This window comes from Eleutherodactylus coqui, chromosome 8, assembly GCF_035609145.1.
Source record: "Eleutherodactylus coqui strain aEleCoq1 chromosome 8, aEleCoq1.hap1, whole genome shotgun sequence".
In the NCBI taxonomy this organism is placed as follows: domain Eukaryota; kingdom Metazoa; phylum Chordata; class Amphibia; order Anura; family Eleutherodactylidae; genus Eleutherodactylus; species Eleutherodactylus coqui.
The window spans coordinates 197,109,478-197,133,955 of record NC_089844.1 but is presented as its reverse complement, the minus strand read 5'-3'; the positions used below and the strand labels follow the sequence as shown (position 1 = coordinate 197,133,955).

Genomic DNA, 24,478 nt, shown 5'->3' with positions numbered 1-24,478 from the left:
TAATGCTACCGCTAAAATGTTACTAATTCTGGGCTCTGACTATACTGCTGCTAATGCTATGTTACTGTGGTGTGGAAACGGAGGCTTCCCAAAGACATGATGGTGGCGAGGCCATTTCCCACCAACACGGTTACTGTTAATGTACATATTACCAGTCTGACTGGGGCATGCACTGTGGGCCGAAGCCCACCTGTATTGTATGTGATCTTTGCTCTGCTGATCAGGGCTCTGCAATGGGATACATTTATGTACCGCCGATGGGTTCCAGGGAGCCACCCATGCTGTGGGTCCACAGGGACTTCACATTAGGGATTTGTACCTGCCAGTGTCTATGTATTAAAAACCCCGGTCAGACTGGAGCATGCAGTGTGGGCCGAAGCCCACCTGCATTTAATCTGACGTTACCTCAGCTGTGCTGGGCAATGCAATGGGATTTATCTATGTACTGCCGGTGGCTTCCTGGGACCCACCCATGCTGTCGGTCCACACGGAGTTGTAACTGCATGTGTCTACTTATAAAGAACCCCAGTCAGACTGGGGCATGCAGTGTGGGCCGAAGCCCACCTGCATTTAATCTGACGTTACCTCAGCTGTGCTGGGCACTGCAATGGGATTTGTTTATGTACCGCCGGTGGGTTCCAGGGAGCCACCCATGCCGTGGGTGCACACGGAAGTCCCATTGCGGAGTTGTACCTGCCTGTGAATATTTATAAAAAACCCCGGTCTGACTGGGGCATGCAGTGTGGGCCGAAGCCCACCTGTATTTAATCTGACGTTAGCTCTACTATCCGGGGCACTGCATTGGGACAAACTACAGGAGCAATACAGCGCTAATGAGATGTGCACAGCTACGCTAGCATAGGAGTCCGCTGTAGGCCCGCGATTGCTGAGGGTTTGTGCAGAGGCCTATGTCCTGGGTACAGTGAAAGTCCGCTTCCTGCCTAGGAATGCTGAAGGTGTGGGCCGAGGCCTATGTCGTGGGTGCGGTGCAAGTCTGCCATGTTTGGCCGGTCAGATCAATTTTTGATTCATGTCTTGGGTTTCCTAGGACCCACCTATGCTGTTGGTGCAAACTTAGCTCCCATCGTGGTGTTTGACCTGTCTGGCACAAAGACACTGACTGACTTGAGTAGGGGGCAGAGCGCAGATGGCTTTCCCCTTGCAGTGTCGATTGAGCTATGCGACACCTTGACAGAATGAATACTGTGTGGCACATGGGTTCCCCATTGCTATGCCCACATGTGCAGCTCCTGATGGAGGTGGCACAGGATTGGATTTCTCATTGCTTCTGTACAGCATTGTGGGCTATCGCCCCACCCCTTTTAAAGAGGGTCTCTGCCTGGCCCTGCCAGCCCTCTGCAGTGTGTGCCTCCGGTTCCTCCTCATGGCAGACGTACTTATAAATAGACATGAGGGTGGTGTGGCTATGAGGCCAGCGTGTGGGATGAGGGCAGCTGAAGGCTGGGCAGGGACACTTTGGTGTGCGCTGTGGACACTGGGTCATGCGGGTGGGTTGGGCAGCATGTTACCCAGGAGAAGTGGCAGCGGAGTGTCATGCAGGCAGTGATTGTGCTTTGTTGGGGGTAGTGTGGTGCTTAGCTAAGGTATGCCTTGCTAATGAGGGTTTTTCAGAAGTAAAAATTGTTGCGGGGGGAGGGGGGTCCCACTCTTGCCGCTATTGTGGCTTAATAGTGGGACCTGGGAACTTGAGATGCAGCCCAACATGTAGCCCCTCGCCTGCCCTATCCGTTTCTGTGTCGTTCCCATCACTTTCTTGAATTGCCCAGATTTTCACAAATGAAAACCTTAGCGACATCGGCGATATACAAAAATGCTCGGGTCGCCCATTGACTTCAATGGGGTTCGTTATTCGAAACGAACTCTCGAGCATCGCGGAAAGTTCGACTCGAGTAACGAGCACCCGAGCATTTTGGTGCTCGCTCATCTCTACTCAGCACGGATGCACGACGGCATTCACACAATTGCCATAGGCACACACAAATTGCATACTGAACACCAAGATAGGACTGTGAACTGGTCTCATGCACAAAAATAACCCTACACTAATAGGACAACCACCAAGAGAAAACTGCCTACAAGCAGGGCGATCGTCCCGATAAGGATGACCATACACTGTAATCTAGGGACCTACCTATCCCTGGATGGCAAATGATCCACAGCAGGACAGGGCGCAGCTCACACCAACTCACAGAACAAGACTGCTCACACTTGATATCTGGAAACCTACACAGACACTGAACATGTTGCTGTTCCCACCAACACCCCAGGGACTTGCACACAAGATAGAATAGGACTGTTCATACACCTTGTCTGGCACCTGCACAGATCCGATGAACACAACACTGTTCACACACACATCTGGCCACCTGCATAGACACAAACCACACATCATGCATAAAAGCAAAACCCTAGGGTGCAAGAGAAACTGAGAGCTTACGTGCATACAGATAAACCATTGCAAGCATAAGTGTCCTCACACCAAGGGGAAAGAGTCAGACACCAAACTGACATATAGGGAGCAGTGTCGGGCATCACCCATCTAAAAACACACTAGACATCAGACGTCTGGAGGCCGCACCTGTAAAGGGGAGGGGGAAAGGGGGTCTGCATGAAATGCAGACAAGGACTACAAGTGTCCAGACCATTCTCAGGGAAGATGAGAGACACTACAGACTAGACATGTATATAACCAAGCTCATTGTGGCAGTAACAAAGAGTGAATATACATGATAAAATGACCAACATTCTCTGGCAAGAGAAGCTGGTATTTATCTGCTGCAGACCAGGGGGATTGGCTGGTGGAGAATACCACAGCCAGCAAGCTCAGTTAACCCCTACCTGTAAAGGTGTGCTCATGGAAACCTATAGGACCACAGAGCCCAGCTGCACAACTTAACAGCTGTCCAGTGTACATCTTGTGCCATGTATGCAGTCCTTGAACAGCTGGCTGAATACTGCTGTACGGGATGTGAGCGTGTTGCACATTTTGAAGCTCAAATCTTGGATCTAAATGAGCGTTTGGCAACACTAAAATCCACTGACACGATGGAAAGGAGTTTGCTGCTCACTGAGCATATCGTTGGGGTAGATGTGGGGGTGGATGGTAGTATGGGAGAGCAGGATGAGTAGGCTGCTAGCTGGGTGACAGGATTAGGGGTAGGGGGAAGAGATCCAGGGAGGTTAGTCCTGAACTGGCACACCCCAACAGGTTTGCAAAGTTGGCAGATGACGGGGTATCATTAGAGGATTAGCACCGCTGCAGCACGACATGGCCACTGACCACCAGGGGGATGTCTGCTCCAGTAAGAAGGGGAATAGGAGAGCAAGGCGGGTTAGACAGGTCATAATTAGAGATGAGCGAGCATACTCACTAAGGCTAACTACTCAAGCGAGTAGTGCCTTAGTCGAGTATCTGTCCACTCATCTCTAAAGATTCGGCTGCCGACACGGGTGACAGGTGAGTTGCGGCGGTGAGCAGGTTGGAGCGGGGGGGGGGGGGGGAATGGAGATGGAGAGAGGGATCTCCCCTCCGTTCCTCTCCGCTCTCCCCTGCCGCTGGCAGCTGAATCTTTAGAGACGAGCGGGCAGATACTCGTCTAAGGCACTACTCGCCCATCTCTAGTCATAATGGTGGGGGACTCAATTATTATAGGGACAGATGAACAATCTGCCACAAAGACTAGGATTGCCAAACGGTGTGTTGTCTTCCTGGCACTCGAGTTAGACACATCCCAGATCAGGTTGACAGATTACTGGGAGGGGCTGGTAAGGATCCAGCGGTCATGGTACACATTGGCACAAATGTCAAAGTTAGAGGTAGGTGGAAGGTCCTTAAAATGATTTCAGAAAGATGTAAGCTTAGGGCAAGGACCTACAAAGTAGTATTGTGTACTCAAGGACATATCAGAGCCTGAGCAGGTACAAAGCCGGCAACTATAGTAATGAATGGAATGGATGGACTACAATACTCAGAGAGGGTTATTTAGTTTTGAAAAAAAGACGGCTGATTGGCGCCCTAATAACTATGTACAGATATATTAGGTGTCAGTACAGAGATCTCTGGCATCATCTATTATACCCAGGACTATAACAAGGGGGCGCTCTAATAACTATGTATAGATATATCAGGGGTCAGTACAGAAATCTCTCCCATCATCTATTATACCCAGGACTATAACAAGGGGGCTCTCTAATAACTATGTACAGATATATCAGGGGTCTGTACAGAGATCTCTCCCATCATCTATTATACCCCGGACTGTAACAAGGGGGCGCTCTAATAACTATGTATAGATATATCAGGGGTCAGTCCAGAGATCTCTCCATCATCTATTATACCCAGGACTATAACAAGGGGGCGCTCTAATAACTATGTATAATATATCAGGGGTCAGTCCAGAGATCTCTCCCATCATCTATTATACCCAGGACTGTAACAAGGAGGCGCCCTAATAACTATGTACAGATATATCAGGGGTCAGTACAGAGATCTCTCCCATCATCTATTTATACCCAGGACTGTAACAAGGGGGCGCTCTAATAACTATGTATAGATATATCAGGGGTCAGTACAGAGATCTCTCCCATCATATACTTATACCCAGGACTATAACAAGGGGGCGCTCTAATAACTATGTATAGATATATCGGGTCCGTACAGAGATCTCTCCCATCATCTATTTATACCCAGGACTGTAACAAGGGGGCGCTCTAATAACTATGTATAGATATATCAGGGGTCAGTACAGAGATCTCTCCCATCATATACTTATACCCAGGACTGTAACAAGGGGGCGCTCTAACAACTATGTGTATGCCCGGCAGCGTGGCGCTGCAGGGAGCACAGGCAATTAGCCATGTTATATTCTGTTGCTGCGACTGTGCTTTGCGTAAAGCATCGCTATATCTGTAATGTAGAATCTGCCCGGCAGCACTGCGTTTAGATTTGCCGATTGGTTGCCAGGTGACCAGTGCATACAGGTTTCTGTGTGGCTGAGTCGGCTAGGGGGAGGAGCTAGAGCGCACGGTGGTGACACGGGCAGTTAGATGAGCCATGGACCGGAGGCGCGCAGGAGCTTTTGTGAGAAGACGCCATCCTGACTGGATGCCGGTGCTTGTGCTCCGATGCAGGTGCGATCAGAAGCTACCGGGTGCCTGGGAGAGTGAAGCGTGCATGCCTGGCATCTGTATACGGGCCTGATGTATGATAGTCCGGTGCATGCCTGGCATCTGTATACGGGCCTGATGTATGATGGTCCGGTGCATGCCTGGCACCTGTATATAGGCCTTATGTATGATAGTCCGGTGGATGCCTGGCACCTGTATACAGGCCTGATGTATGATAGTCCGGTACATGCCTGCACCTGTATACGGGCCTGATGTATGATAGTCCGGTACATGCCTGCACCTGTATACGGGCCTGATGTATGATAGTCCGGTGCATGCCTGGCACCTGTATACAGGCCTGATGTATGATGGTCTGGTGCATGCCTGGCATCTGTATACAGGCCTGATGTATGATAGTCCGGTGGATGCCTGGCACCTGTATACAGGCCTGATGTATGATAGTCTGGTGCATGCCTGGCATCTGTATACGGGCCTGATGTATGATAGTCCGGTGCATGCCTGGCACCTGTATACAGGCCTGATGTATGATAGTCCGGTGCATGTCTGGCATCTGTATACAGGCCTAATGTATGATGGTCCGGTGCATGCCTGGCATCTGTATACGGGCCTGATGTATGATAGTCTGGTGCATGCCTGGCACCTGTATACAGGCCTAATGTATGATGGTCCGGTGCATGCCTGGCATCTGTATACGGGCCTGATGTATGATAGTCCGGTGCATGCCTGGCACCTGTATACAGGCCTGATGTATGATAGTCCGGTGCATGCCTGGCACCTGTATACGGGCCTGATGTATGATAGTCCGGTGCATGCCTGGCACCTGTATACAGGCCTGATGTATGATAGTCCGGTGCATGCCTGGCACCTGTATACGGGCCTGATGTATGATAGTCCGGTGCATGCCTGGCATCTGTATACAGGTCTGATGTATGATAGTCCGGTGCATGCCTGGCATCTGTATACGGGCCTGATGTATGATAGTCTGATGCCTGCCTGGCACCTGTATACAGGCCTGATGTATGATAGTCCGGAGCATGCCTGGCACCTGGATACAGGCCTGATATATGATGGGGCGGTGCATGCCTGGCACCTGGATACAGGCCTGATATATGATAGTCCGGAGCATGCCTGGCACCTGTATACAGGCCTGATGTATGATAGTCCGGAGCATGCCTGGCACCTGTATACGGGCCTGATGTATGATGGTCCGGTGCATGCCTGGCACCTGTATACAGGCCTGATGTATGATACTCCGGTGCATGCCTGGCACCTGTATACAGGCCTGATGTATGATAGTCCGGTGCATGCCTGGCCCCTGCATACAGGCCTGATGTATGATAGTCTGGTGTATGCCTGGCACCTGTATACAGGCCTGATGTATGATACTCCCGAGCATGCCTGGCACCTGTATACAGGCCTGATGTATGATAGTCTGGTGTATGCCTGGCACCTGTATACAGGCCTGATGTATGATAGTCCGGTGCATGCCTGGCCCCTGCATACAGGCCTGATGTATGATAGTCTGGTGTATGCCTGGCACCTGTATACAGGCCTGATGTATGATACTCCCGAGCATGCCTGGCACCTGGATACGTGAGTGACTGACCTGAACTTAATAAATCACCTCTGTAAACTTCAAGTTTATATTCAGTCTACTTGGTAGAAGTAAGATAAAAGCAAGCAGAGGTAGTTCCCCTAATATTTTATCTCAGAAAAGCATCTAACGTTTCTCGAGTCATTCTTAGTCTTCGCAGAAGGGAACAGCTCCTCACTGGAAGCCAGATCAGATCACTACTGGCCGCCATCTTGGGATTAGTTATTACACTCAGTGTCAGCGGCCATCGTGCGCTTCTATGTTTGCACAGTGAAATCTTTCAGGGATCCTTCTCTTTCTGATCAGTCATTTTAGCAGTATTTTATCATTTCTATTTAGTCAGTTTTAGTCCACTGCAGCTGCAGATAACGTAGCTACTTTAATCTCTTCGCCCCTGTATTGCTAAATGCTACATATATACCAGTACAAGTCTTACTGCCATGGCTTATACTCCTCTGTAATTGCTGTGAAGAAGATCTACCTCCTGAACACAAGAACATAGTACATATTTGCACCTTTGAATTTGCTATCACGTCTTTATTTCATTCACACTAACAAAGGTGCTGGTGTCACAAGTGACTTTATTTTATATTACCAACCCCACTCCTCAGAGGGATCCTTTGAGCCCTGCTCCTGCGGACCTACTGGCCCAGGTGTGTCACTGCCCCGTGACAAGGTAAGTGACTACCTGCTTCACTCCAGACACCTGTGCAGTTCGCATACTACATATGTATAGATATATCAGGGTTCAGTACAAGGGGGTGCTCTCTACCTCTAGAGCACACATGGAACCAATCACAGCCATTCATCGAGCACTGGCTGTGATTGGCTAAGCGTCAGCCAATCATAGCCAGCGCTTCCAGTAGGCGGGGATTTTTGAATTCCTGGACAGAAGATAAAGAAGAGAAAAAGTGCCAGGACCCGGGGAGAAGTTGCGGTGGCGCCCTGGACAGCGTGGGAGAAGGTGATGTATACTTTTTTTTTCTTTTCTTCAGCTACAGCTTATTTTCAGGGTAGGACTTGTATTTCAAGACATCCCCCTGCCCAAAAATCCTCGCATGTGATGCCACAAAGTTGCCAAACTTTGTAGCACTACAAAATCGTGGTATTGCCGTGAGAAGACACAACGATATTGCACGGTGCAGCGATACGACATTGTTGCGATTTTCTCATGGCGATGCCGTGGCGCCTGTGTGAAGGAGGCCTAAGGCTGTATCTGCACAGGCGGTTTTGTAGCGATGAGACAGTGCTACAAATGGCATGTATATAGAGCCCATGCTTTCCTATGGGTTCATCCGCATGAGCGATGTTTTGTAGTCTGCTACATTGCGCTATGCGATGCCATTGCGATTTTAACATTACAAGGTCCTATTAACTTTCTTGCTACAAAATCGTGCGATTTTGTCGTGTGAGAAAATCGCATGTAGCAGCGACGCATGCTGCATTTTTAACAGGAAAATAGCATCACTGACGCTACAAAATTGGGAGTACATCGCAGCACTATCGCAGCCATTTTGTAGTAGCAATATTGCTGTTGCCCGTGCGAATACACCCTAATAGTGTGCGTCTGTCTGTATATACGTATAATAGTGTGCGTCTGTGTGCATAATAGTGCATCTGTGCGTATATACGTATAATAGTGTGCGTCTGTGCATATATGTGTATAATAGTGTGTGTCTGTGTGTATATACGTATAAGCCTGGGTTCACACAGGGCGGATCTGCCGCAGAAATTCTGGGCGGAATTTCGCTGTGGCAAATCCACCTGCAGTTTCTAATCCCAGGATTAGCCAGCCATGTTGACGAGATTGTCAAAAATCTTGTCCACACGGGACGGCCAATCATCACAGCAAAGCCGGCATTAGTCGACGCTGCGGCGTCAATTTTTTCCATTGCGGCAGCGCTGCTCTCTATAGGAGAGCTGGCCGCAACGGAAAATCATGCGGCAAAGCTGCTCCAAAACCCGCGGCTAGGTGCGGCGGGTTTTTAAGCTGCGCTTTCCGAACGGAAATCTCGTGGGTTTTCGCTGCGGCAAAACCACAAGTTTTGCGTTAGGATTCTGACCCCTGTGAACCCAGAGTAATAGTGTGCATGTGCGTATATGTGACAGGCAGTCTGGTGCCTGAGACAAGGGGAAAACACCCACAGGTGGGGTCAGTAAGTAGGTTAAAGGTGTTTCCTCCTGCTACAGTCAGTGGTCAAGTGGGCTGCAAGCCCGAGACAGGTCCAGTGAGAGGGACCTGGGCTGTGAGAACGTGAGACAGGTCCAGTGAGAGGGACCTGGGCTGTAAGAACCTGAGACAGGTCCAGTAAGAGGGACCTAGGCTGTGAGAGCCCGAGACGGGTCCAGTGAGAAGGACCTGGGCTGTTAGAGCCCGAGACAGATTCAGGGGGAGACCTGGACTGGAAGCAAGAGGTCTGGAGAGAGACCTGAACACTAAAGACAAGCTGAACTTCTGGACTACTACAGGTCTGTGAAAGTAAATGGACTTATTGCTGTTTAGCTGAGTTGCGGACTTAATTGCTCCTCCTGTGGACTGGTGGAGGATTAAATTGATGGACTTTGCAATCTTTATCATTTTTCTGGAGACCCATTCGTTTCTGCTATGCTAAACTTATGTTGAATAAACTGAACAAGAAGTAAAAAATATCATTGGTGTACTCATTAACCCCTGTGTTGTTACATATGGTGGAGGATGCGCTGGCACAAGCGGTGAATGTCCCAGCTCAAAACGGCAGTGAAAATGCAGACCGCCTCTATGAGTATGGAGGAATTGCTGAAGCAATTAATAAAGAAGAAGGTGCAGCAACAGGAGACCTTGGAAGAGGTCAAACAGGCTGTGGAAAGCAAGTGTACAGAGCTGACCCATAAGCTGAAGGTGCTTTTGCAGGCTAAGCAAGAGTCTGAATGCAAGAGAAATACAGTAGAGATGCAGCTTCAAGAGCTACAAATAAAAATAACTGAAGGTGACAGTGTGCAGACAGTGTTGTCTGAGCAGGTGAGCAGGCTGCAGGTGGAGCTGGAAACTCAGAGTGAAGAGTCCCAGAAGCTACTGCAAGAAGAGACACAGCAGAGGCTTGATCTCAGTGCAGACCTGAAGACAAGGCAAGATGAGAAAAATGTGTTCCTCAAGCAGGTAGAGGAAGATGCAAAAGCTAAGAGAAACCTATCAGAGCAGATTGCAACACTTCAGGCTGAGGTGGTGGATCTGGAATATAGACTGGAGAAGAATGCCATGTGCTTGGATTCTGTGGAAGAGCAGAAAAGAGAAATACAAGAGGAATTAGAAGCTAGAAGGCAACAGCATGAAGAGAAAACAGCCACCTATGATAAACTTGAGAAAGTTAAAGTAAGTCTTCAGCGAGAGTTAGAAGATGTTACTGTGAAGAGAGGTCACCAACAGGACCTTGTGTCCAAACTGGAGAAGAAACAGTAGCTGTGTGAACAGGGGCTGACTGAAGAGAAAGCCAGATAGGCGAGATATGTCAGTGAACTTGAGCATGCAGAAGAAACCCTGAAAGTGGAGTCAGAAGAAAGAGCAGAGCATCAACAGTTCTCAAAGAAGTTGTGCATGAAGATGAAATGCTGGAAATCAAATAGTCAAGTGGCTGAAAGGAAGGTTCAGAGACCAGAGATGTCTAAAACCCAGTTCAGACAGAAAAGAAGAGAAAAAATGATCTTGTTAAAGAATCTGAAAAAAGAGTTACAAGTAGTAAAGAATGCCAAATTATGTTTACAAAGTGAGGCTACTGAAACTGAGAAGGTCTCAGAAGTGGCAGCTGAAATCTTGGAAGAACTGCAGCAAGAGAATAATGGCCTCAAAAAACAAACCCAGAAAGTGAAGAAACAGTTTGTCCAAGTGGTAGAAGCCTCTCACAGGGATGCTGGCTCTAAAGACCAACTCATCGGTGAACTGAATACTACCAAGGAAAAGTCAGATTCAGAGGTAAAGGAACTTCGAAGAATGCTAATGGTTCTAAACGATGACAACACTGTACTAAGAGAAGAAAAAGAACTGTTACAAGGTGAGGAAAAATTAATAATTATAAAGCGGAATGAATTGAAAAGTAAATTAGAGACTGTAATCTATAGCAAGGCCAACTGGAAGAATACAGAGAGAAGGTTCTTGAGCTAGAAGAGACCTTCAAAATAAAGGCTCAGTTTGAAAAACTTAACAAGCCGTTGTGCACTGAAGTGGAGGACTTAGTTAGCTCCAAGGATGATGTTGGGAAGAGTGTACATCAACTAGAAAAGTCTACTAAAGCCTTAGAAGAGAAAGAAGAAGAAATTAAGATTCAGATAGAGAAACTTGAAGATGAGTTACAAGCCACAGAGAATACAAAGTTGCACTTGGAAGCGAACTTGCAAGTGGTGAGGGCACAGTCTGACAGAGATCTGCAAGGATGTGATAAGCAGAGTGAAGACAAGAAGAAAGAACTTGTCAGACAAGTAAAAATAGAAAGAGACCCCCAAGGCTGGAGTTTTGACCCTGGAGGGCCAAAAGAAGAAAAATGGGATATGGCCTATGGGCTTTATCAAGAGGGAGGAATATGTAGAGGTGCACTACAGAGAATGACCTGGAGGGGGCAACAGGTGGTCTGGTGCCTGAGACAAGGGGAAAACATCCACAGGTGTGGTCAGTAAGTAGGATAAAGGTGTTCCCTCCTGCTACAGTCAGTGGTGAAGTGGGCTGCAAGCCCGAGACAGGTCCAGTGAGAGGGACCTGGGCTGCGAGAGCCCGAGACAGGTCCAGTGAGAGGGACCAGGGCTGCGAGAGCCCGAGACAGGTCCAGTGAGAGGGACCAGGGCTGCGAGAGCCCGAGACAGGTCCAGTGAGAGGGACCTGGGCTGCGAGAGCCCGAGACAGGTCCAGTGAGAGGGACCAGGGCTGCGAGAGCCCGAGACAGGTCCAGTGAGAGGGACCAGGGCTGCGAGAGCCCGAGACAGGTCCAGTGAGAGGGACCAGGGCTGCGAGAGCCCGAGACAGGTCCAGTGAGAGGGACCAGGGCTGCGAGAGCCCGAGACAGGTCCAGTGAGAGGGACCAGGGCTGCGAGAGCCCGAGACAGGTCCAGTGAGAGGGACCAGGGCTGCGAGAGCCCGAGACAGGTCCAGTGAGAGGGACCTGGGCTGCGAGAGCCCGAGACAGGTCCAGTGAGAGGGACCTGGGCTGCGAGAGCCCGAGACAGGTCCAGTGAGAGGGACCTGGGCTGCGAGAGCCCGAGACAGGTCCAGTGAGAGGGACCAGGGCTGCGAGAGCCCGAGACAGGTCCAGTGAGAGGGACCTGGGCTGCGAGAGCGACCTGGGCTGCGAGAGCCCGAGACAGGTCCAGTGAGAGGGACCAGGGCTGCGAGAGCCCGAGACAGGTCCAGTGAGAGGGACCTGGGCTGCGAGAGCCCGAGACAGGTCCAGTGAGAGGGACCAGGGCTGCGAGAGCCCGAGACAGGTCCAGTGAGAGGGACCAGGGCTGCGAGAGCCCGAGACAGGTCCAGTGAGAGGGACCAGGGCTGCGAGAGCCCGAGACAGGTCCAGTGAGAGGGACCAGGGCTGCGAGAGCCCGAGACAGGTCCAGTGAGAGGGACCTGGGCTGCGAGAGCCCGAGACAGGTCCAGTGAGAGGGACCTGGGCTGCGAGAGCCCGAGACAGGTCCAGTGAGAGGGACCTGGGCTGCGAGAGCCCGAGACAGGTCCAGTGAGAGGGACCAGGGCTGCGAGAGCCCGAGACAGGTCCAGTGAGAGGGACCAGGGCTGCGAGAGCCCGAGACAGGTCCAGTGAGAGGGACCAGGGCTGCGAGAGCCCGAGACAGGTCCAGTGAGAGGGACCAGGGCTGCGAGAGCCCGAGACAGGTCCAGTGAGAGGGACCAGGGCTGCGAGAGCCCGAGACAGGTCCAGTGAGAGGGACCAGGGCTGCGAGAGCCCGAGACAGGTCCAGTGAGAGGGACCAGGGCTGCGAGAGCCCGAGACAGGTCCAGTGAGAGGGACCAGGGTTGTGAGCGCCCGAGACAGGTCCAGTGAGAGGGACCAGGGCTGTGAGCAAGAGGTCTAGAGAGACCTGAACACTAAAGACAAGCTGCGCTTCTGGACTACTACAGTAAAGTAAATGGACTTATTGCTGTTTAGCTGAGTTGTGGACTTTATTGCTCCTCCTGTGGACTGTTGGAGGATTAAATTGATGGACTTTGCAATCTTTATTATTTATTCTGGAGGCCCAGTCGTTTCTGTTATGTCAAACGTATGTTGAATAAACTGAACAAGAAGTAAAAGTTACCATTGATGTACTCATTAACCCCTGTGTTGCTACAATATGTTAGTGTGCGCCACTGGCCACTATGGGGGACCCTATTACCAATCGGGCCACTATGGGGTTCACTTTTACTATATAGTCTTACAATTAGAATCGGCCCTTTGAAGGCCACCATAAGCCTGATGTGACCCTCAGTGAAAATGAGTTTGACACCCCTGCGCTAGAGAAAGAGGGTTTCTACACAACATAGAAGAGGTTCTCTATTGTAAAAGCAGTGAGACTATGGAACTCTCTCCTGAGGATGTGGTGATGGCGACACGATAAAAGAGGGGTCTGGACGCCTTTCTTGAGTGATACAATATTACATGTTAAATCACTAATTAGTCAGAAGGGTCGGTGAATTAGGGATTATTCTGTTTGCCAGACTGTAGTCAGGAAGGAATTTTTTTCCCTTAAATGGGGAAAATTGGTTTATACCTCATTATTTATTTTCCTTTCTCCTTCCAATGTTGGGAGGTAAACTGGATGGACATATGATTTTATTTTCAGCTTAACACACTATGTTAGCATGTTACTTTGTTACCTGCCCCAGGCCATAAGCAAGTCTTAATACATAGAAATACATGATAGCCCAAAACCTGACTGGCTATTCATGGTGGGGGGCTTGTAGTGGCCCAGTACAATGGGGCCCCTCCATCACTGTATGCATGTATTTGTCTATGTAATGTCAGTGTCTGTGTTGCATGAATGATGTGTATCACATAGCTGCAGCACTGAAAGGGTTAAAGGGGTTGTCCCGCGCCGAAACGTTTTTTTTTTTTTTTCAATAGCCTCCCCCGTTCGGCGTGAGACAAACCCGATGCATGTGTTGAAAAAAAAACCCGGATAGTACTTACCCGAATCCCCGCGCTCTGGTGACTTCTTACTTACCTTGCGAAGATGGCCGCCGGGATCTTCACCCTCGGTGGACCGCAGGTCTTCTGTGCGGTCCATTGCCGATTCCAGCCTCCTGATTGGCTGGAATTGGCACACGTGATGGGGCGGAGCTACGAGGAGCAGCTCTCCAGCACGAGCAGCCCCATTCAACACGGAGAAGACCGGACTGCGCAAGCGCGTCTAATCGGGCGATTAGACGCTGAAAATTAGACGGCACCATGGAGACGAGGAAGCTAGCAACGGAGCAGGTAAGTGAATAACTTCTGTATGGCTCATAATTAATGCACAATGTACATTACAAAGTGCATTAATATGGCCATACAGAAGTGTATACCCCAACTTTGTTTCGCGGGACAACCCCTTTAAGTGTCTGGTACAGGGGCGTAACTATAGAGGGTGCAGGGGATGCGGTTGCACCTGGGCCCAGGAGCCTTAGGGGGCCCATAAGGCCTCTTCTTTTCCATATAGGGAGCCCAGTACTATGAATAAAGCATTATAGTTGGGGGCCCTGTTACAGGTTTTGCATTGAGGCCCTGAAGCTTTAAGTTATGCCTCTGTGCAGCATGGTTTAGGTATGGGTACGGGTACAGATACAGATAGAGGGGGGGGGGGCCCTGCTCACCTTTTGCATCAGGGCCCCTGAGCCTTTAGTTACGCCCCTGGTCTGGTATGTAAGCTGACTGTCTGGAAAATGTATCTGCTTGTTTGTCACGTGACCTTGTGTTATATATGTGATTGTAAGGCGTGTGCAAGAGTTGTTGTGGTTCTGTTCTGGGCTTGCAAGGGAGAGGAAAAGAGTTCTGCAAGACGACCAAACAGGCACCTTCAGCCTGTGTGGACCAGAATGAAAGAGGCAGATATGAGTCTACCGCCGGCCCTGGGTCTGCTGTACCCAGGAGATCTAGACAGACCCTTCCCATGCTAGGAGTGAGAGAGAGAGTGAGGAACAGCCATGCAGATAACCTTTTTTATCAAATGTGAGTATTGACCGGTTGAGTGTTGGAGAGAAGAGAGCGTGTTGCTGGATCAGGACCTACAGATAACAAGACTGTGGTTTCTCCTGTACACCCGTGTGTCCTCCCTGTCACACCACTTTGATGTTCTACTGTTACCATGCAGCGGTTGCTGGTCCTCCCGGGGCGGCGGTGTGCGGGGTCCTGCGGTCGGGGCGCGTCCTCCCCGGCTTGTTGTCCAGCTGCCGGGGGCACAGGTGTCAGGGCGGCGTGGGCAGCGTGATGCTGGTGGCGCGCGCGCCTGTGAGTGCAGCTGCCGTGCACGAGCTGCCTTTTCGTTGTGTTCTGTTGGGAGTGGGCTGTCTCCCTCTCTCCGCCCCTGGGTGGAGGCTTTTGTTTAAAGATCAGGCAGAGACTTGCAATCACTGCCAGTTATTGGTTTCCCTCAGTGTGCTAGCTAGTCTGCCTCTGTTGGTCTCCTGCTTCTTTCACCTTGTCTGCTATACTTTGCTATTATCTGCCAGGTTTTTCCATCTGCCTCAGTTCTGCTTAGTATTGTGTTGTTGGTTATTTACATCTGCCTTTCTTGTCTGTATTCTTCCCTCTCCATCCAGGTAGGCCAGCGTCCCTTTTTTGGTCCCTAGTCAGAGTAGGGACCGCCGCCCAGTTGCCCGCCTGGGGTTAGCCAGGATTGGAGGCCAGTAGGCAGGGACAGGGGTTGTGGGTGAGATCTAGGACACCCGGACTGGCGTATCTAGGGTAGTATACCGTAACATCTACACTGTTTTCCTGTGGCGTGCTTTTCAAAGTTGTACTCAAGTTACTTCAAGTAAAGTGACCAGTCGCCCGTACGTATCCTGAGGCTGTGTCTTAAAGAACCCCATGTGTGTAGATTTTCTCCGACAACTAGGAATTCCCCCACGGAGGCTTTGCGAGGGTGAGTTTACTCTGCCATCCAGGAATTCCCTCACGGCAGAAGAAACGGTGGTGTGACATAACAGACTAAGGTAATCCAATACTGGGTTTCCCATTTATTAACATGCCCTTGGCCCATGGACGTGTCACTGGTTACCCTCGGGGTGGGAGATGGTAGAGCCACTATGACAAGGTGCAAACTCTACCCCGCTGTCTCCTAGGCCATGGCCTGCTCCTCGGATGCTGCAGGCTCATGAACAGGGGTTGCGTTCCTGATACAACCCTCTAAGTCTATAAACAATTGTGTACAGGCCCATGTATTCAGGGGTTCCTTATGGGTTCATCTACTGTGGTTGCTGAGGAAGAGCCCACTGATTGCCCCCGAGTCTTGTAGCCCCTATAAATCTTAACACTGACCAAGATAATGTCTGCATGGACTTTGTATATTCTCCTAGTGTTTGCAGGAGTTTCTGCATTCTCTGGTTTCCTCCCACACTGATAGGTTATTCGGTTTGCTATGAAGTTTGTGAGCTTCTTGTGGACAGGAACTGAAGTGAATTGGGACAATCTCTGTATATCACTGTGGAATCTGTTAATGCTATATATAAATGAATGAGAAAAATTAACCAATTGTATACAGCTGTTATTTGGCTACTGTATATTGGGGGTCTTCAGCACTGTGTGGTGTCATTTACATTACATATGGTAGTAATATAGTGTGTAATGGTGACATCTATTTCCTTTGCCCATGTGGAGAACATTACATTTACCAGTGTTACTCCTCAACTGACACTTTTCTGAAAAACCTCCAGCCTTTTCAGATACATCCCCTATACAGATCTATGTGTATCTGTATACAGCTCTACGTGTAACTGCATATACCCCTATACAGATCTATATATAACCATATACATCTATATATACACACTAGCTGATATACCCGGCTTCGCCCGAGTTAATTTGGTACTCATGTTTATCTGGTGTTTACACGGAAAATCTTATGAAGTCGTGGTTACTTTAGAGATACCAAGGAAAAAAATATGTTCACCATTTTGCAGGGTTCTTTGCGCTACCCAAGAAACACCACCTGGAGGTAACCATACGACGTTTCCTTTATATAAAATGACATCAGGAAGTGAGAGAATTAGACTATGTACGTAAAATTTGGACGCTAATTCTTTTGTGCTAGAATTGAATAATCGAGTTGGGACCTCTTTACTTTTCCTATTTTGGACATAATGTCACATAATCTATGCTTGTGCCAAATTTCAAGTTTCTATGACATCAGGAAGTGAGAGAATTAGATTACGTACATAAAATTTGGACGCTAATTCTTTTGTGCTAGAATTGAATAATCGAGTTGGGACCTCTTTACTTTTCCTATTTTGGACATAATGTCACATAATCTATGCTTGTGCCAAATTTCAAGTTTCTATGACATCAGGAAGTGAGAGAATTAGATTACGTACATAAAATTTGGACGCTAATTCTTTTGCGCTTAGAATTGAATAATCGAGTTGGGACCCATTAACTTTTCCTATTTATAACATAATCAATGCTTGTGCCAAATTTCAAGTTTCTATGACATTGGGAAGTGAGAGAATTAGATTACGTACGTAAAATTTGGACACTAATTCTTTTGCGCTAGAATTGAATAATAGAGTTGGGACCCATTAACTTTTCCTATTTATGACACAATCAATGCTCTGCTAAATTTCAAGTTTCTATGACATCGGGAAGTGAGAGAATTAGATTCTGTACATAAAATATGGACGCTAATTCTCTTGTGCTAGAATTCAATAATCGAGTTGGGACCCATTAGCCTCTGAAAAAACACTTACTTCTAAGGGCAGCTCATAACTGGAACGCACCCCCCTAATCCATAGCCACTTTGATCATAGACCCATAAACCTAAAATGGATAATTGGTGCAACGCGTTTCAGAGGACACACTAATAGAAGGTCTCCTTGTCAAGCATAACAGTAATAAAACTAGTATATCACATCTTATATCTTTAGGCATAAAGATATTATAAAGATATCCGCTGGGGATTCGCCTTGTATCACTGTCAGGACAATGTAAGAAAGTCTTTTACCTGTATTGTTTCCTGGCATCATAACCAACTGCGTGCGATTCCCAGATTTTTGTTGCAAGGACTCTCACTGTATTCAAGAACAGAATGAAATTCAGCTGGAAAACAGAAATTGGAAAAAAAAGCAAATTGTGTCAAAATTAAAAACAAGAACAATAGTATATGGTTGGTCAACACAAGATTGAATGGCATGTGGATTTTTCTTAAGCGGCTTCAATTCTTCCAAACTCTTCTTTCTATGGATCACATATTTGGATTTCCTCACGTCTGGGAAAGGAAGTTTCCTGGCTGTAGGAGGCCTGTATCATATTTGTGCTTCCTAATGAAAAGACCATTGCCATGCCTGAAGAGGCTAAAAGGTTGACCAAGTGCTAAAATTGACCACATCCAGCATGCAATTGTCTCTTACCCACAAGTAGCATCGGTCACCTTCCCTCCTGCACTTTCTTTGGTTCACTCTCAGCATTTGACCCAGTGACAGAAGCCTCTACGTTCCTCTCATCTTCTGGACCTACTGCCTGCGTTACTGATCCCATTCTAATCACACTTCATCAACTCATTACTACTTGGCAGTGCCGTCCTGAAGTTAGATGGCACCCTATGCAGAATTTTTCTTAATGAAAAGTTTTATTATATACTAGCTGATTCCCCGGCGTTGACAGTGAATTTTATTTTTAGACATGAAAAGAATTTAAATGTGTGTGTACTGATTTAATACATTAGTATATGAGGAGAAGGAGGTCGTCTGTGTAATATCTTACTGCATGAGGAGGACGTCTGTGTAATATATTGGTATATGAAGAGGAGGTCGTCTGTGTAATATCTTACTGCATGAGGAGGGGGTCGTCTGTGTAATATATTGGTATATGAGGAGGTCGTCTGTGTAATATCTTACTGCATGAGGAGGACGTCTGTGTAATATATTGGTATATGAAGAGGAGGTCGTCTGTGTAATATCTTACTGCATGAGGAGGGGGTCGTCTGTGTAATATATTGGTATATGAGGAGGTCGTCTGTGTAATATCTTACTGCATGAGGAGGGGGTCGTCTGTGTAATATATTGGTATATGAGGAGGTCGTCTGTTTAATATCTTACTGCATGAGGAGGACGTCTGTGTAATATCTTAGTATATGAAGATGAGGTCGTCTGTGTAATATATTGGTATATGAAGAGGAGGTCGTCTGTGTAATATTAGTATTTGAGGATGAGTAAGTTGATTGTGTAAGATATTATCTGAGGAGTTGGAGGTCTGTGTAATACTGGCATAATTAAAAATTCAAAACTCACCAACTTCCCCTGTAATTTTTGTTGCCAATAGCAACCAATCACAGCTCACCTTTCACTTGTTATACTGGTAAAATGAAAGCTCTGCTGCGATTGGTTGCTTTGGGCAACACAGATTTGCTTTTGGCCAGCTTTCATAAGAGTGGGCGCTGGGCTCATTTCAGGGGGGTACATAGTGGCTCAGTGCTGGTGAGAAGCTGTGTGGTAGTTGGAGCAGAGGAGGAGGTTGTTTGTGTAAGATACTATTATCTGAGGAGCTGGAGATCTGTGTAATATATTAGTTTTTATTTCACAGTCTTATCTAACACAGACGACCTCCTCCTCAAATACTATCTGCTTAAGTGCGATTCCGACATTTCCCACTCCCCCTCCCCCCAGGGGTAGTGGGGCTGTCTATCCCCCCTTCCCACCAAATTTGTCCCCATGGGATAAGTTATATATGTACCGAGTTATATAGATTTAATAAAGGTATGGAGATACCTAAATAAATAAAAAATGTTGGTTGGGAATGCCATTCTGTGTGATATATGTTGCTAAATGGATAAATACTGTAACACAGCCAAGGTCATAACATAAATACAACATGAAGCAACCTGAGTACATAGATATAGCACCAGAACCAGGCTCATAACCTAAATAAAGCACCAGAATCAAGCTCATAACATAAAGGGAACCTTTCATCAACTATAAGCACCATAAATTAAGTTATGGTGCTTATAGTTGAGGTGATGTGGAGTTTGGGGACCTGTCTCTCATACTGACCTGGTCTCTCTGTTCCTGCAGTGTCCCCCGGCAAAGCCAGCATGACTCTGCAGAAGGAAGTTTGCATGCATTCTCATTCATCTCTATGGGAGGTGCATGCTAATAGCCTTCTGAAAACAGTCAGGACTGCTGTGAGTCTGCTGACTTTGCTGGTCAACACTGTTGGAAAGGTTGACTGGGTGAGTATGAAAAGAGGCTCCCTGGACTGCACATCATAAACTATAAGCACTGTAACTCAGTTTGAGAAAGATGTAGCCTGATGACAGGTTTCCTATAAATACAGCACCAGAACCAACCTCAGTACATAAAATACAGTTCCAGAACCAACCTCAGTACAGAGACACAATTCGAGAACCAAGCTCATAACATAAATATAGCCCCAGAACAAACCTCAGTACAGCCCCACAACCAAGCTCTGGCAGGAATGAAGGTACAGCACCAGAACCAACCTCAGTACTAGAGATAAGCGAGCATGCTCGTTTAAGGCTGATGCTCGATCGAGCATCGGTCTTGTCGAGTAACTGATTACTCGACTGAGCACCATGCAGGTGGGAGCAGTGGGCAGAGTGAGAGATCTCTCCCCCCCACCCCGGCCCCTCTCCGTTTTCTCCGCCGCCCCCCCCCCCCCCCCGCTCGGTCGAGTAATCAGTTACTCAACTAGACCGATGCTCGATCAAGCATCAGCCTTAAAGGGGTTGTCCCGCGCCGAAACGGGGTTTTTTTTTTTTCAATAGCCCCCCCCCCCCGTTCGGCGCGAGACAAACCCGATGCAAGGATAAAAAAAAAAAAAACGGGTAGTACTTACCCGAATCCCCGCGCTCCGGTGACTTCTTACTTACCTTGTGAAGATGGCCGCCGGGATCTTCACCCTCGGTGGACCGCAGGTCTTCTGTGCGGTCCATTGCCGATTCCAGCCTCCTGATTGGAGCTACGAGGAGCATCTCTCCGGCACGAGCGGCCCCATTCAGAAGGGAGAAGACCGGACTGCGCAAGCCCGTCTAATCGGGCGATTAGACGCTGAAGATTAGACGGCACCATGGAGACGGGGACGCCAGCAACGGAACAGGTAAGTGAATAACTTCTGTATGGCTCATAATTAATGCACTTTGTAATGTACATTGTGCATTAATTATGAGCCATACAGAAGTGTATAGACCCACTTGCTGCCGCGGGACAACCCCTTTAACCCCTTGAGTGGCAGGTTTACTGTTACCATGTCGTGCCTCAGAGGGCAGGTTTTTTAAATAAGTCAACAATGCAATTTTCTCACGCAAGTATTTATTTAGGAACAGAACAATCGCTTTGCAATATTTTTTTGCAAAGAAAGAATAGATTATAACAATTTTGGAAAATAAAATAAAATACAGACTTACCGCTCTGTGCTGCCGGGGCTCAGGCGCGTGTCTCCGCTCAGATCCCGGTACTGTCATCATGATCTTTCAGCTGGCGGGGATTTAAAATCCCTGCCTGCTGAAAGAACATAATCAAACTGCCGGGATGGGACCGCGTAGCGCTCAGCCAATCACACGCAGCGCTCGGTCTATTCATAGAATTCAAGAAGGAGCATGATGACAGTACAGGGACGTGAGCGGAGACACGCGCCTGAGCCCCGGCAGCACAGAGCGGCTGCATTGAAGTCAATAGGAGTGCTATGCGGTCCCCTCCCAGCAGTTTGATTATGTTCTCCAGCTGAAAGATCATGATGACAGTACCGGGATCTGAGCGGAGACACGTGCCTGAGCCCCGGCAGCACAGAGCGGTAAGTATATATTTTATTTTATTCTTTACACTTGATAGAAATGATTTTATGGGAAGGGCTTATATTTTAAGTCCTTCCCAGAAAATCACTGTGGGTCAGCCAGCTTCCTATTGCCTTCAACGGGGCTGCCGGCAGCGGCGGCTCCATTGAAATCAATAGGAGTGCTATGCGGTCCCATCCCACAGCTGTCACAACTGTGACAGCTGTGCGAGGGGATTATTTACTTCCTGCAGGGAGTCCCTTTTACTCCCCATGCAGTAAAAACCCCAGAAATTCAGCGGACATCTCAGTGCTCAGTACATTTCAGCACTGGAGCTGTCCACGGAAGCCTTCCGGGGTTTAACTGCATGGTCCGTGCAGCAAGCCACGGAGAATTTCCGGGCGTGCCACTCAAGGGGTTAAATGAGCATGCTCGCTTATCTCTACTAAGTACCTATCTACAGCCCAAGATTCAATCTCATAAATTAGTGCCTGAACCAGCCTCAGACATAAATACAGTACTTAAACTAATCTCAGTACAAAAATGCAGCACCAGATCCAATGTAACATAAACATAGTAGCAGAATAGAGCTTTTAACATAAATACAGCTTTAGAACCAAACTCATAATATAAATAAAGCCCCAGAACCAAATCTCAGTACATAAATCCAGCAGCACCCTATATCTACCCCCTTACCTTGGCCTTCCACCTTACTAATGTTCTGCATACTGTCAATAATCTAAGACTAACATCCTTCATACCCGCACCTCCCACTCCCGTCCGCAAGACTTTTCTCGTGTTGTACTAGTACTCTGGAATGTGCTACCCTGGACAATCCCCTTCACAGTTTAGACAAAGTTAAAAATGTTTACATTTTTATTAAATAATTCCTTAAAAGATCAACATACAGGGCACACCAGGAAGTAATCCAGGAAACAAACGGATACGGAGTCCTGGACAAAAAACGACAAACATACATAACAAACACAAATCTAGAACATAGAATTCCTCATACAATAGTTTGCATCAAAGGATATATATCTATATATTAAAAGTACCATATATACTCGAGTATAAGCCTAGTTTTTCAGCACATTTTTTTAATGCTAAAAAAGCCCCCCTGCTTGAGAATTCTCCCCGTTGTCATCTCCCTGCTCAGCTTTGAATTCCCCCGCCGTCAGCGCTGTGTAGGTAACCGCTGTTATAGGATTGAGCGTCAGCCAATCACAGCCGGCGCTCGATCATTCACAGCCATTCAGTGGATGACATCACTGAATGTCCTTGACTGGCTGGTGCTCGATCCAATCACAGCTCTTACTTACACAGCGATGAGACCATCGCGCCGAGGACACAGACGGGAGGTAACTATTTTTTTCTTTACCCGGTATATACTGGAGTATAGCTTGGCTTATACTCAAGTCAATATTTTTTCCCAGTTTTTTGTGGTGAAACTTATTGACTCGGCATATACTCAGGTCGGCTAATACTCAAGTATATACGGTATGTCCTATATCTATAGGCTTGGATATATACGGCCCAAATTGTTTGTAAACCAGGCACGTATATAGATTTAGATACAGAAATGCAGACAATTGTTACTATTTGGGGGGTAAATCAAACATCCCGGCTGAATCTAGATTTTAAACTTTTTAGCAGTGATTAAGACTTTACGTTTTGTATTTTCGCTAAAATTGTGGGAGAAATGTTGAGGCAAGGCTCAGATGTTTATGGACAATATTGATTTACTTTCCAGATATTATTAAACAATGATCAGCTCACTGTGCGTTTTTTTTTACTTCAACGCGTTTCACCGCTAGATGTCAGCGGATCATCAGGAACCCAATGAGCTTTAGATTGTAAATATCTGTTTGGAATACTAGATTGATTTTCTATACTAAATCAGAAGTTCCCAAAATCAATCTCAATGATGGATGGTTAGGATAAGTGTGTTATCCTAACAGGCTACTGAATACAAGTAACTATGTCCATTGCATTCCCAGATATTAGGTCTGCAGCAGAACTAGATAATATATGGACGGGCCACTAATTCCGATTCATTTGATACATAAAGAATCGGTCAGATCAGAGCTTGTTCTAGATAGACGAAGAAGCTTCCATGTATGGAAGAATGTCCTCTGTGGAATCACTTGTCCGGATATAGGACTTCCACTTATGGAGGAATACTCTCTGCAGTATATCATGCAGAGTAATCTACCCAAATTAGAAACTAGTTCTGAATAATACAGTCTGCAGAATCTAGTATTAAATATATAGCTTCCAAATATGGATCAAGACTATCTGCAGCAAGCTGTGCGGAATAGCACCATTAATCCTAATAGATCACTAGGTAGTCTAGTATGGAGCTAGTTTTAAATAGTGCTATCTGCAGTTTAGTATCAAATATATAGCTTCCAGATATGGATTGATACTACCTGCGGCAAGCTGTACAGTATAGCACCAGATAGCGTTATTCCTAATAAACCATTAGGTAGCCAGTATAGAGTAGCAGACCAGGATAAATGATCAGAGAGATAGAGCCTATGGCCTGGATGGTAGGTCAGGGCTATATGTGCTTGATTGATCGGCTCTGTTTTATATAGGCTGCTCAGCTCCTCCTTCTGAGGGTGTGCTTAATCTATTACCCTAGACAATCAGATTAATTCCCAATGCCCATAACATTAGGTATGCTCCGGAAACACGTCCTTTAGGCTGATTGCTTAACCATAATCCAATTATTTTTCTTTTACACCCTTTTCTATCTTATTCCTTAGAAATTGATACTTATTATTGACAGTATACCCACAACCCTTG

General features: G+C 47.3%; 1 protein-coding gene across 1 annotated transcript in view; it reads right to left on the bottom strand.

Annotated features, from left to right (window-relative positions):
* Positions 1–24,478, bottom strand: part of PTH2R (parathyroid hormone 2 receptor) — a 314,768-nt gene that overhangs the window by 55,057 nt on the left and 235,233 nt on the right. The window contains exon 10 of the mRNA XM_066577651.1: positions 17,885–17,979. Coding sequence (XP_066433748.1) covers positions 17,885–17,979 — 95 coding nt within the window. The remainder of the gene's footprint in view (positions 1–17,884; positions 17,980–24,478) is intronic.